Source organism: Cavia porcellus, unplaced genomic scaffold (genome assembly GCF_034190915.1).
Source record: "Cavia porcellus strain 051 isolate PalLab524CR breed Dunkin Hartley unplaced genomic scaffold, mCavPor4.1 scaffold_7, whole genome shotgun sequence".
Lineage (NCBI taxonomy): Eukaryota > Metazoa > Chordata > Mammalia > Rodentia > Caviidae > Cavia > Cavia porcellus.
This window is the reverse complement of record NW_026947490.1, coordinates 36,123,080-36,137,633: the sequence shown is the minus strand read 5'-3', so window position 1 is coordinate 36,137,633 and position 14,554 is coordinate 36,123,080. Positions and strand designations below refer to the sequence as shown.

Genomic DNA, 14,554 nt, shown 5'->3' with positions numbered 1-14,554 from the left:
CAAAACAAGTTAATAGGAAATCGAAAAGAGTTACTATTTATATATCCTAATTTTTTTTGAATTTTTTTCTTTAATTAAGACAAACATAAGAAATGACTAAATAATTTTTTTTGAAACAATAAGGGGGAGATTGAGATAAAACAGGACATAACAATATAATAATAGAGGTCACAGCATGACTGTTTCAACAACCTAGTACTTCACCACCTTATAACCTGATTTAATAGTAGTTACCATAGTGTCATTTTCCTTGAAATATTTGGATAAAACTTCATATACTCTAGCTTCAAATATTTTCATATCAAGAAGCCCAGAATAAAGCCTTTCTAATTAATGAGTGAAAACTTTATAAGGCTTCAAGGCCACCTAATGGGGAATCATGATTACCACATACTTTTATATATTTGAATCATTATTTACATTAGGGAAACTATTCGGTATTCACACATGCGAGATTGATTTATTTCACTAATGAGTATGGTCTCAAGCTGCGCCCATTTATTGATAAATATCTCAATGTGATCCTTCTTTATAGCTGAATAATACTCCATTGTATAGAAATACCACAACTTTTTTATCCATTCCTCAGTTGATGGGCACTTGGGTTGTTTCCAAGATCTGGCGATTACAAATTGTGCTGCTATAAACATAGGTGCACATATATCACTGTGGTATGATGCTTTCAGTTCTTCTGGGAATATGCCTAGAAGTGGAATAGCTGGAATAAATGGGATTTCCAGTCCCAACTTTTTGAGAAATCTCCAGACAGATCTCCACAAAGGCTGTACCAGTCTACACTCCCACCAGCAGTGCAGGAGAGTTCCTTTTTCCCCACAGCCTCTCCAGCATTTGTTGTCGGTTTTCTTGATCCTGGCCATTCTTTCAGGAGTGAGATGGTATCTCAGTGTGGTTTTAATTTGCATTTCTCTAATGACCAATGATGATGAGCATTTTTTCATGTATTTATTTGCCATTTGCATTTCTTCATCTGAGAATTGCATATTCATCTCAGATGCCCATTTTTGGATTGGATCTTTGAATTTCGGAGGTCTGAGTTTCTTTAATTCTTTATATGTTTTAGACAAGAGGCCCTTGTCTGAGAGAGAGTTCACTAAAATCTTTTCCCAGTTTGTGGGTTTTCTTTTCACTATGCTGGAGATTTCTTTTGACATGCAGAAACTTTTTAATAAGAAGTGGTCCCAGTTATTGATTCTGGGAAGTATTTCCCGTGCGGTTTGAGTCCTGTTCATGAATTCTTTACCTACTCCTATGTCTCCAAGGTTTCTACCTATTTTGTCTTCCAATAGATTTAGTGTTTCTGTTTTAATATTCAGATCTTTGACCCATTTAGATTTTAATTTAGTACATGGTGATAGACATGGGTCTAGCTTTAGTTTTCGGCAAATGGAGAGCCAGTTTTTCCAGCACCATTTATTAAAGAGACTGTCGTTCTTCCAGTGAACCTGCTTGGCTCCTTTATCAAAAATAAGGTGGTTGAGTGTGTTCGTAGTTGTGGTTGTATCTTCTAATCTATTCCACTGATCTTCAGCTCTGTTTTGATTCCAATACCATGTTGATTTTACTACTGTTGCTTTGTAGTATAACTTCAAGTCAGGGATTGTGATGCCTCCTGCTTTGTCTTTGCTGCTTAGAATTGCCTTTGCGATTCTAGGTCTCTTCTGGTTCCAGATGAAATTTAGGAGTGATTTCTCTAGATCTATAAGGTATGTTGATGGTATTTCTATTGGGATTGCATTGAATCTGTATAACAGTTTTGGGAGAATGGCCATTTTCACAATGTTTGTTCTTCCTATCCATGAGCAAGGGATGTCTTTCCATTTTCTGAGATCATCTTCAATTTCCTTTTTCAGTGTATTATAATTTTCACTGTATAAGTCTTTCACTTCTTTCGTAAGAGTAATTCCTAAATATTTCATTTTTTTGCTTGCTAATGTGAATAGTCCAGTTTCTCTTATTTCCCTCTCTGTAATTTTGTTGTTCGTGTATAGGAATGCTATTGATTTCTGAGTATTGATTTTGTATCCAGCCACATTACTGAATTTATTTATTGTATCTAAGAGTATTTCAATGGAGTTTAGGGGGTCTTCTATGTAGAGTATCATGTCATCTGCAAACAATGATAATTTAACTTCTTCTTTTCCTATCTTTACCCCTTTTATTTCTCTTTCTTGCCTAATTGCTCTGGCTAGTACTTCCAGTACTATATTAAATAGGAGTGGTGATAAAGGACATCCTTGTCTTGTACCCGATTTTAAAGTAAAGGCTTTCAATTTTTGGCCATTTAGTATGATGCTGGCTGTTGGTTTGTCATAAATGGCCTTTATTATATTGAGGTAAAGACCATTTATTCCAATTTTCTGTAAAGTTCTTATCATGAATAAGTGTTGGACCTTATCAAAGGCTTTTTCTGCATCTATAGAGATGATCATGTGATTCTTATTTTTGGCTTTATTGATATGGTGGATTACATTTATTGATTTGCGTATGTTGAACCATCCTTGCATTCCTGGGATGAATCCCACTTGGTCATGGTGTATAATCTTCTTGATGATTCGCTGGATCCTATTTGCCAATATTTTATTGAGGATTTTTGCATCTGTGTTCATTAGGGAGATCGGTCTATAGTTCTCTTTTATAGTTGGGTCTTTCTCAGGTTTTGGTACTAGAGTAATATTTGCTTCCAGGAATGACTTAGGAAGGATTGCTTCCCTTTCAATTTCATTGAATAGTTTGAGGAGTGTTGGCATTAGGTCTTCTTTATATTTTTTGTAGAATTCTGCAGTGAATCCATCTGGGCCTGGGCTCTTCTTGGTGGGCAAGGACCCAATTACATTCTCAATTTCATTAGCAGAGATTGGGTTATTCAACAGTTTTATATCCTCTTGATCTAGCTTTGGTACTTCATATGCTTCTAAGAATCTGTCTATTTCTTCTGTGTTATCAAACTTTTGAGAGTAGAGGTTTTCGAAATAGGTGTTGATGATCCTCTGTATTTCTATTGGGTCTGTAGTGATTTCTCCTTTTTCATTTCTTATTGCATGAATTTGAGCTTTTTCTTTCCTTTTTTTAATAAGGTTGGCTAGGGGCTTATCGATTTTATTTATTCTTTCAAAGAACCAACTCTTTGATTCGTTGATTCTTTGGATTGTTTTCTTAGTCTCTATTGCATTGATTTCTGCTCTGATTTTTATAATTTCCTCTCTTCTTTTGGCTTTGGGCTTGACTTGCTCTTCTTTTTCTAGCTGTTTGAGGTGTAGCATCAAGTTATTTATTTGTATTCGTTCTGTTTTCCTGATGTGGGAACTCAGTGCAATAAATTTTCCTCTCAGAACGGCTTTCATTGCATCCCACAGATTCCGGTAAGTTGTATCTGCATTTTCATTTTCTTTTAGGTATTGTTTAATTTCTTCTTTAATTTCTTCTGTGACCCACTGATTACTCAAGAGTGTGTTATTTAGTTTCCATGTGTTTGCGGAATTTTTGCAGTATCCTTTGTCATTAATTTCTAATTTCAGAGCGCTATGATCCGATAATATGCAAGGGATGATTTCAACTCTTTTGCATTTGCTTAAATATGTTCTGTGAGCTAATATATGGTCTATTTTAGAAAATGATCCATGTACTGCTGAGAAGAATGTGTATTCTGATGTTGTTGGGTGGAACATTCTGTATATGTCTATCAAACCCATTTGTTCACAGGTGTGATTCAGTTCTGTTATTTCTTTGCTCATTTTCTGTCTGGTTGATCTGTCCCTTGGTGTCAGTGGTGTATTAAGGTCTCCTGTTACAATTGTGTTACTGATAATTTGAGTTTTCATTTCTGTTAATAATTGTTTTATATAACTGGGTGCTCTGGAGTTTGGTGCGTGTATATTTAAGATAGTTATCTCTTCCTCTTGGAGTTTTCCCCTTACGAGTATGTAGTGACCTTCTTTGTCCTTTATGGTCATTGTTGGTTTAAAGTTCACGTTGTCTGCAAACAGAATGGCTACTCCTGCCTTTTTTTGGATTCCTGCTGCATGAAGAATTGTTTTCCATCCTTTGACTTTCAGTCTGTGAGTATCTTTCTGGGTTAGATGGGTTTCCTGTAAACAGCATATGGTTGGATTTTGTTTCTTGATCCATTCTGCTAGTCTGTTTCTTTTGATTGGTGCATTGAGACCATTTACATTAATGGTTACTACTGTTAAATGCTGGTTAATTGTAGGAATGTTATCTCTCTGCTGTTGCATCTTTATCTTTCGGTTCTGTTTAATTATTTGTTTGCTTAGTGGTTTTTTCCTTTGTGTATCTAAACTGTCTTTCAATATTTTTTGCAGGGTTGGTTTGGTGTTCATGAAGTTCTTCAGCTGTTCTTTGTCATGGAAGTATCGTATTGCACCATCTATTTTGAATGATAGTTTTGCAGGATATATCAGTCTAGGTTGGAAATCATTTTGCTTTAGGATCTGGAATACTTCACTCCATGCTCTTCTTGACTTTATCATTTGTGCTGAGAAGTCTGCTGTGATTCTGATAGGTTTTCCTTTATAATGATTTGTCTTTTCTCTCTGACAGCTTTTAATAATCTATTCTTGTGTTGGATTTCTGGGATGGTGATTATTATATGTCTGGGTGTAGTTTTATTTTGGTTATGACTGTTTGGAGTTCTATGTGCTTCACTGATCCTGATGTCAGTTTCTGATCTCATGCTTGGGAAATTTTCAGCTATTACTTCTCTAAATATCCTCCTGACATCCTTCATGTTGTCTCCCTCTCTTTCATTAATCCCTATCATTCTTATGTTATTCTTCTTTGCATCGTCTTGCAGTTGTTGAATTGTTGTTTCCTGGTTCCTTGTTATTTTCAAAAGATCTTTCCTTTCCTGTTCACTAGCTGCAATCCTGTCTTCAAGGTCTGAAATTCTATCTTCACTTTCATTAAGGCGGTTTTTACAACTTTCAGTGGAGTTTTTTATTTCCTGTATATCTCTGTGCATCTGCATTATGTATTCTGTTTGTTTCTTATATTGCTCGTCTAGGGATTCTATCTTTTTGTTTAGTTCCTCCAATTTTTTATCTGTGTTTTCTTTAGATATACTTAGAATCTCTTTCATTTCTTTTATCATTTCTTCTTTTATCTGGGAGATTATTTCGAGTTTGAATTTCTTTAAAGCTTCCCGGAGTTGCTTGTCAATTTCAGTGGCTATTGTGTCTGATATATGAGGTGGATGGGATATATTTTCTTCTATATACATCGCTCCTAGGGTTTCTTGAGATGGGCTGGAGGTTTGAGGTTGTAATTTGGTCTTTCGTTTTGTCATTTTCCTATATTTCTGTGTTTCAAGTGTTATTTGAAAGCTTCCTCAGGATCTGTTGAGAATCCCCTTCTATGTTTGGAGCTACTGAGACTCTGGCGCCGCGCTACCCCAAGCCATTAGGCCTACAGAACCAGTGGCCCTCCTCTGCCTGCTCAGAACTCCACAGTTCCAGACAAGCTGGGCCTCAGGGACACTGTGCGCCCACCTGCCCCTTGGAAGCTCCACAGTTCTTCAATCGCAGCCGGGTTAGGGTACTCACCACAGGCCGCAGTGCTTCAGGAACCTGTGGACCCTCCCTGGTTGCAGAGATATCCACAGTCCTCCAGACACATGGAGAGGCCGATGCAGGCACCCCAAATCTGCCCAGCTCCTCCTCTGCAGACCAATGGCCAGGCGCGGCAGCTAAACAGGCTGGGCTAGGCTGGTAGTGTGGGCCAGCCCACCTATCGGGAGCTCAGCAGGTCTCCAAATGAAGCCGGAATGGGAAGCCTGATGTGGAAACCTCAAACCCACCTCTCTCCTTCACTGCACCTGGAAGCCTGAGGGAACTCCAGCAGTCTGGGCGCAGATATCCAGAGTCCTCCAGACACGCAGAGAGGCCAGTGAGGGCACCCCAGATCTGCCACCTTTAGCTTTAAGAAGCAGAATTGTAGTAACAAAATCTAACCCAAATTGGAAAACTGTATCCAATAAGCAAAAGCCTACCTTATGTAAATTTTACTCTCAGAGGAGAAAAATTAAAATGTTATTTTGGAAAAAGCATAGAAATTGAAGAAGAGTAAAGGATTAGAAGCAAGGCTGGAGGGTAAAGGTAGATCATGCAATACCTTGGGGGATTTGTGCAGAAGATAGGACGGAAAGAGAAAAGGAAGAAAAGAAAAAAAAAAAAAAACAGGCTGGGGACTTAGCTCAGCACCATAACTGCCGGACTTTCAGGCTGCTCTTGTAAGTTTGGTTCCCAGTACCAAAACAAACAAGCAAACAAAAGAACCCTAGAAAAACAGCCAGAAAAAGACTACAAACTACACTCACATTCACATAAAAATAAGATCAAACCATTAAGAGAAAAACAAAGCAATAAGAGAAGACAGATTGAAAAAAATCACTTGAGGGTTTCTCTCTGCTGTCACTGGTAGATAATGTGTGGAGACAAAGTCCAGCAGTGTACTGACTTATCCCAGCAACCCTGCAGTGGATTCATGGCCAGGTAGTGGATAATCTCAGCAAGCCTGCACCTTTAGAAATCAGGGGTCTTCTAAATGCTTGACTGAGCTGAAGCTGCTAAATGGGGCCAAGGGCTGTTCTGCATTTGAAGCTCATTTGGCCCCTGTCCAAGACGGGTCACAGCCAATCACTGTCCCCCGTGGGGCATCCAGGCCCACAGGAGAAGCAGTCACGGCAGCTAGTGCAGTTCTTGGCCTCTAATGCTTCCTCCCATTGCTGCATGTCTGTGTGGAGGCCTCTGGGGTTCCCAACAGTCCCTGTGTATCTGTGTATTAGTACAGCTCTTTTCACACAATGAGACGCAACACTAGGAGAAAGGGTAGCCCACTACTCGCTTCTTCTTTGTTGAAGTTTCTCTGTTGCCTCAAACCATGGTCTTCAATCTTGCTTCAGATCTTTCCTGGGTCCAGGGGACAACTTCCCTGTTTCATTTCTTCCTGTCATAGGTATCTTCCAGTGTGTGCACAGCGAGACTCAGAGAGGGTCTTTGTCTGCTGCCTACCACTGTGTCCTTTTCCCCTAAATCTAGCTGAAACCTGGCAGCCAGTACTTTAATCTCCTCAGTTCCATGGTACTGGAGATTCACTGATGAATCTTCACACCGATCTTTTCTCTGCATCGTGTTTGTGTTTGTTTGCTTGTTTTAAGGAAATGTTTTGCTCAATTTCCCCAGCACAAATTGAATTGAGATCCTCCTTTCCCAGCCTCCTAGATTCTGGGGTTGGGGATACAACAGGACACTTGGCTGTTGGGCCCTCCTTTTGTATGGATTGGTACTGAGTGCTTGAGAACAGACAGGAGAAAGTGGCAAGTATGGTGATTCAATAGAAATACACAAAAAACACACACAGAAACTTCAGCTTTCTGTGAGCCACACAAAAATGTGGAAAACGAAAATGAGCCAAAGTGAATCACCACAGCATGTATGATGGAGTGTGACAATGTGAAGCAGTTCCGTTTCAACCTGTAATTTACATAGAAAGCGAAAGCATGAATGAGGCTTTGTTTTTTTATGTTTTATTTTATTTGAAAAAAGATTAAGATAAATGAGGACATCACAACACAGGTCAGAACAGAACAATTTAAGGAACATAGTGTGTCACCACCAGATGACCTGACGTAACAGTAGCCACCACAGTGTGTGTTTCCTTGAAATGTTTCAATATACCTTTAAATACTATAGTATCAAACATAATAAGACAGTAGAAAACCCCTCATGAGAATGAAAGTATCACAGGGTATTCATAACCAACTAACAAAAGAGCAACAATGGTTATTGTATTATTTCCTTGTCTATAAAAAATTTTGTTTATACTATCACATATAATAAAATCCAATAAGATACAGCATGGTAAAACCAGGGAAGACAGAAGTACAGAAGCTTGGTTGGATGTCAAAACAAGACGATAGTAAATCAGCACTAGGCGTTATAATGTTTTGTTTTCTTCAAAATAACTGTTGATATCATCACAAACAACAAAATCAAACAACCCAGAATAAAATCATTCCAACCAATAAATGAAAGCATTATAAGGTTTGAAAGGAATGTAATGGGGAATCACGATTACCATATAATTTCATGTATTCTTTGCATTTGTTACCCTAGGGAAACTCTTGTGTATTTTTCCATGTGAGTTTGATTTATTTCACTTATGAGTATTCTGTTAATCTGAGTCCATTTATTTATAAATATCTCAATGTGATCATTCTTTATAGCTGAGTAGTACTCCAGTGTATAAAATTTGTGGTCCCAGCTTTATACTGACTGTGCCACCTCTCGCGTCCTCACTGTGCACCTGGCAGGAGCCTGTCACAGAGCTCCTGAGTCCCTCGGGCCCTGTGCTGTCCTGTTCTTCGGTGCAGGTCTGAGCTTCTCAAGTCTTCCAAGTCCACGAGTAGAGGGCAGGCAAAGGTGAGGACTGGGAAAATGAACCTGATTTTCCTTCTGTCCCTGTGCTCAGCCCCCAACCCAGTGAGCAGCCTGCGAGTGGAAAGTCAGACCAACAGTTCCATCAGATTGTGCTGGGAGCGGCCCGAGGAGTCAGACTCCCAGAACCTCACCTACTATGTGCAGTGGACTGGAGACAGCAACACAATTGAGACCCAGAGGACCACAGACACCTGTGTCACCGTGGAGGAACTGCGTTCTGGGACTTCATATGAGTTTTCTGTGTGGGTGGAAAAAGACGGAGTCAACAGCACCAGGGAGACTCTCAATGCTACTACAGGTGAGGGCAGCAAGGATTTTAGGAGGATGCTATTTAATTTCTGTGCACTTACGAAATTCTTTTCATTTCTTTTGCCATCGCTTTCCAATTTCATCGCACTGTGGTCTGATAATGTATGCACAGGAGAATTTCAATTTTTTTGAATTTGAATAAGCATGTTCTATGTGCTGGTAAGTCGTCTATTTTCTAGAGCATCCTATTTGCAGCTAAGAACAATGCATATTGTAAAGGTTGAGAGGAGATCGCTGTGTAGACATCTACGTAGCTCATTTGCTCCAAAGTTGGGTTCCATTCTAATATTTCATTGTTGATTTTCTGTTAGTTTTGTGTGTTTAGGAATGTGGGGTATTGAGGTCCCCCAATACAACTGTATTAGTGCTTAATTGATTTTTCATGTCCTTTAATATTGGTCTCATTTAGCTGAATGCATTGGTGTTTGGTGCATATGTATTTTTGATTGCCCTCTCTCCCTTTTGGATTATTCCGTTTCCCAGCTGTAGTAACCTTCTTTGTCACTTAATCTTGGCTTGAAATCCACTTTGTCTGCAAGTAGAGCAACTACCCTTCTTTTTTCAGGTTCTTGTCACATAGAGGGTTGTTCTCCAGCCTTGACTTTCAGTCTGTGAATTTCCTTAGAGGTCAGTGTGTTTCTTGCATGCAGCATGTTGTTGAATCTTGCTTCTTGATGCATTCTGCCAGTCTGTTTGTTTTGATTGGTGAATTGAGAGCATTCACCTGGATGATTATAAGTGATAGTATGGACTCATCCTTGTCATGTAATTTTCCTGTTTTTTCACTGCCTTGTCTCTCTCAAGTCCTATGTCACTGTTTGCCTCCCTGGTGGATTCATTGTGCTGGGATTGATGGAACTGTCGTCTTTGGTATCTCTTCCTAGAGGGTCCTTCAGAATATTTTAGAGTGCCGGACTGGTGCTCATGAATTTCCTCAGGTGTTCATTCACATAGCAGGGCCTTATTTCTCAATCAGTTCTGAAAGATAGTTTTGTGGAGTACATCACTCTGGGTTGGAGGTTGTTTTCTTGTGGGACTTGAAATGCTTCTCTCCAAGATCTTGACTTGTGTTGAGAAGTCAGCTGTGTTTCTGAATGGCCAATTCTTTATAGATGATTTATTTATTTTCTCTGGTTGGTTTTAGTATTCTGTTCTTGTGATGAATTTCTGGAATCTTGATTATGATGTGCTTGGTTGTAGAATTTTTTGATCATGTTTTATATCCCTTACTTATCTGGGTGTCCGAGTGTTATTTCCCCGTCCGGGAAGTGTTTTGCCTTTCTGTCTGTGAATGGATTTTTGTATCATGCATAGCACCTCCTGCTTTTTCAGTTTCTCCAATCAGTTTTTTTATTCTTTCTTTTTTTCGTTGGTGGGAATTGAACTGATGACCTCAGGTTTGCCGGATGGTTGCTTCTGCCACTGAACTGTATGCCTGGCTTCCCAATCAATTGTTTACATGACCTAGAATCTGCTGGATTGATATCTCATGGTACTGTGCCACATGAAGATTTTCTTATGATCAGTACATGAAGCCTGTCTTTTGTATCTGAGATTCTGTCCTCATGTTGGGATATTCTACTACAGATACTTTCAGTATAAGTTTTACTGTCCTGGATGTAGGCTCAAATTCATTTTATGGATTGTGTTTCTTTCCTATTTGGGGCAGTCCTGATTTGCATCATTTCTAAAAATGTTATGTTTTGTCTGTATCTGCTCTAGAGTTACTCAGCATATTTTTCACCATGGTCACCATCTCTGTAGTTATGTGAGAACTTATTTCTGAGTTGACTTTTTCTAGAACTTCATTCATTTGCTTTGTTTTATGACTTCCGAGAGCCTGGGAGTGGGGGGGGGTTGGATTTCAGGTCATCCCCCCTCTTTGTCCCCTGGGTTTGTCTTTGGTGCACTGGATGACTGGGATTGCATTTTCTTTACGCATTTTCTCATGTTCTGTTTTCTTCTTTCTTAAGAGTCAGAAAATGTATTGGGGAATTAGAATTGGAATAGGAAGAGCTCCTGAGAGCCAGGAGGAGGGGTCCTGAATGGTTTGTGCCTCATTTTCTTAGTTTTTCAATTGAATTACTAGGTTGAAGTTTTTCAATTGCATATTGGGTACAGTTTTATTGGTTGTATGTAGAACCCTTAGAAAATGACTTTGTCAGGGACATCATCCAGGTGGAGCTGGCTCTTAGATTGTGAGTGTTTCAAGATCCAACACTTCAATTTATTGGGGATAAGAAATTGCTGCCTGGTTGGTCCAGCACTTGGTTCTTTGTTACCGGCCCACAGTGTTTTGTATGGCCCTTAGGCAACCTCAGTCCTGCTTTACACCTGGAAGAACAGTTGGTTGGAACAGTTATGTCACTTTGGCTGAAGTGGTACAATTAGCAGTAACTGTAGCATGAAACAAGCACAGAAAACTGCAAACTGAGGTAATCACTAATGTGCCACCTTTAGCTTTAAGAAGCAGAATTGTAGTAACAAAATCTAACCCAAATTGGAAAACTGTATCCAATAAGCAAAAGCCTACCTTATGTAAATTTTACTCTCAGAGGAGAAAAATTAAAATGTTATTTTGGAAAAAGCATAGAAATTGAAGAAGAGTAAAAGATTAGAAGCAAGGCTGGAGGGTAAAGGTAGATCATGCAATACCTTGGGGGATTTGTGCAGAAGATAGGACGGAAAGAGAAAAGAAAGAAAAGAAAAAAAAAAAAAACAGGCCGGGGACTTAGCTCAGCACCATAACTGCCGGACTTTCAGGCTGCTCTTGTAAGTTTGGTTCCCAGTACCAAAACAAACAAGCAAAGAAAAGAACCCTAGAACAACAGCCAGAGAAAGACTAAAAACTACACTCACATTCACATAAAAATAAGATCAAACCATTAAGAGTAAAACAAAGCAATAAGAGAAGACAGATTGAAAAAAATCACTTGCGGGTTTCTCTCTGCTGTCACTGGTAGATAATGTGTGGAGACAAAGTCCAGCAGTGTGCTGACTTATCCCAGCAACCCTGCAGTGGATTCATGGCCAGGTAGTGGATAATCTCAGCAAGCCTGCCCCTTTAGAAATCAGGGGTCTTCTAAATGCTTGAACTGAGCTGAAGCTGCTAAATGGGGCCAAGGGCTGTTCTGCATTTGAAGCTCATTTGGCCCCTGTCCAAGACGGGTCACAGCCAATCACTGTCCCCCGTGGGGCATCCAGTCCCACAGGAGAAGCAGTCACGGCAGCTAGTGCACTTCTTGGCCTCTAATGCTTCCTCCCATTGCTGCATATCTGTGTGGAGGCCTCTGGGGTTCCCGACAGTCCCTGTGTGTCTCTAAACTAGTACAGCTCTTTTCACACAATGAGATGCAACACTAGGAGAAAGGGTAGCCCACTACTCGCTTCTTCTTTGTTGAAGTTTCTCTGTTGCCTCAAACCATGGTCTTCAAATCTTGCTTCAGATCTTTCCTGGGTCCAGGGGACAACTTCCCTGTTTCATTTCTTCCTGTCATAGGTATCTTCCAGTGTGTGCACAGCGAGACTCAGAGAGGGTCTTTGTCTGCTGCCTACCACTGTGTCCTTTTCCCCTAAATCTAGCTGAAACCTGGCAGCCAGTATTTTAAGCTCCTCAGTTCCATGGTACTGGAGATTCACTGATGAATCTTCACACCGATCTTTTCTCTGCATCGTGTTTGTGTTTGTTTGCTTGTTTTAAGGAAATGTTTTGCTCAATTTCCCCAGCACAAATTGAATTGAGATCCTCCTTTCCCAGCCTCCTAGATTCTGGGGTTGGGGATACAACAGGACACTTGGCTGTTGGGCCCTCCTTTTGTATGGATTGGTACTGAGTGCTTGAGAACAGACAGGAGAAAGTGGCAAGTATGGTGATTCAATAGAAATACACAAAAAACACACACAGAAACTTCAGCTTTCTGTGAGCCACACAAAAATGTGGAAAACGAAAATGAGCCAAAGTGAATCACCACAGCATGTATGATGGAGTGTGACAATGTGAAGCAGTTCCGTTTCAACCTGTAATTTACATAGAAAGCGAAAGCATGAATGAGGCTTTGTGGTCCTAGCTTGTTTTTTATGTTTTATTTTATTTGAAAAAAGATTAAGATAAATGAGGACATCACAACACAGGTCAGAACAGAACAATTTAAGGAACATAGTGTGTCACCACCAGATGACCTGACGTAACAGTAGCCACCACAGTGTGTGTTTCCTTGAAATGTTTCAATATACCTTTAAATACTATAGTATCAAACATAATAAGACAGTAGAAAACCCCTCATGAGAATGAAAGTATCACAGGGTATTCATAACCAACTAACAAAAGAGCAACAATGGTTACTGTATTATTTCCTTGTCTATAAAAAATTTTGTTTATACTATCACATGTAATAAAATCCAATAAGATACAGCATGGTAAAACCAGGGAAGACAGAAGTACAGAAGCTTGGTTGGATGTCAAAACAAGACGATAGTAAATCAGCACTAGGCGTTATAATGTTTTGTTTTCTTCAAAATAACTGTTGATATCATCACAAACAACAAAATCAAACAATCCAGAATAAAATCATTCCAACCAATAAATGAAAGCATTATAAGTTTTGAAAGGAATGTAATGGGGAATCACGATTACCATATAATTTCATGTATTCTTTGCATTTGTTACCCTAGGGAAACTCTTGTGTATTTTTCCATGTGAGTTTGATTTATTTCACTTATGAGTATTCTGTTAATCTGAGTCCATTTATTTATAAATATCTCAATGTGATCATTCTTTATAGCTGAGTAGTACTCCAGTGTATAAAATTTGTGGTCCCAGCTTTATACTGACTGTGCCACCTCTCGCGTCCTCACTGTGCACCTGGCAGGAGCCTGTCACAGAGCTCCTGAGTCCCTCGGGCCCTGTGCTGTCCTGTTCTTCGGTGCAGGTCTGAGCTTCTCAAGTCTTCCAAGTCCACGAGTAGAGGGCAGGCAAATGTGAGGACTGGGAAAATGAACCTGATTTTCCTTCTGTCCCTGTGCTCAGCCCCCAACCCAGTGAGCAGCCTGCGAGTGGAAAGTCAGACCAACAGTTCCATCAGACTGTGCTGGGAGCGGCCCGAGGAGTCAGACTCCCAGAACCTCACCTACTATGTGCAGTGGACTGGAGACAGCAACACAATTGAGACCCAGAGGACCACAGACACCTGTGTCACCGTGGAGGAACTGCGTTCTGGGACTTCATATGAGTTTTCTGTGTGGGTGGAAAAAGACGGAGTCAACAGCACCAGGGAGACTCTCAATGCTACTACAGGTGAGGGCAGCAAGGATTTTAGGAGGATGCTATTTAATTTCTGTGCACTTACGAAATTCTTTTCATTTCTTTTGCCATCGCTTTCCAATTTCATCGCACTGTGGTCTGATAATGTATGCACAGGAGAATTTCAATTTTTTTGAATTTGAATAAGCATGTTCTATGTGCTGGTAAGTCGTCTATTTTCTAGAGCATCCTATTTGCAGCTAAGAACAATGCATATTGTAAAGGTTGAGAGGAGATCGCTGTGTAGACATCTGCGTAGCTCATTTGCTCCAAAGTTGGGTTCCATTCTAATATTTCATTGTTGATTTTCTGTTAGTTTTGTGTGTTTAGGAATGTGGGGTATTGAGGTCCCCCAATACAACTGTATTAGTGCTTAATTGATTTTTCATGTCCTTTAATATTGGTCTCATTTAGCTGAATGCATTGGTGTTTGGTGCATATGTATTTTTGATTGCCCTCTCTCCCTTTTGGA

General features: G+C 39.8%; 1 protein-coding gene across 3 annotated transcripts in view; it reads left to right on the top strand.

The window, feature by feature from the left end:
• The window catches only part of Ptprh (protein tyrosine phosphatase receptor type H), a 110,433-nt gene that overhangs the window by 11,239 nt on the left and 84,640 nt on the right, over positions 1 to 14,554 (top strand). For all 3 annotated transcript variants that reach the window (XM_063253307.1, XM_063253309.1, XM_063253308.1), the window contains 2 exons: positions 8,506 to 8,772; positions 13,810 to 14,076. In XM_063253307.1, the coding sequence (XP_063109377.1) occupies positions 8,506 to 8,772; positions 13,810 to 14,076 (534 nt within the window). The remainder of the gene's footprint in view (positions 1 to 8,505; positions 8,773 to 13,809; positions 14,077 to 14,554) is intronic.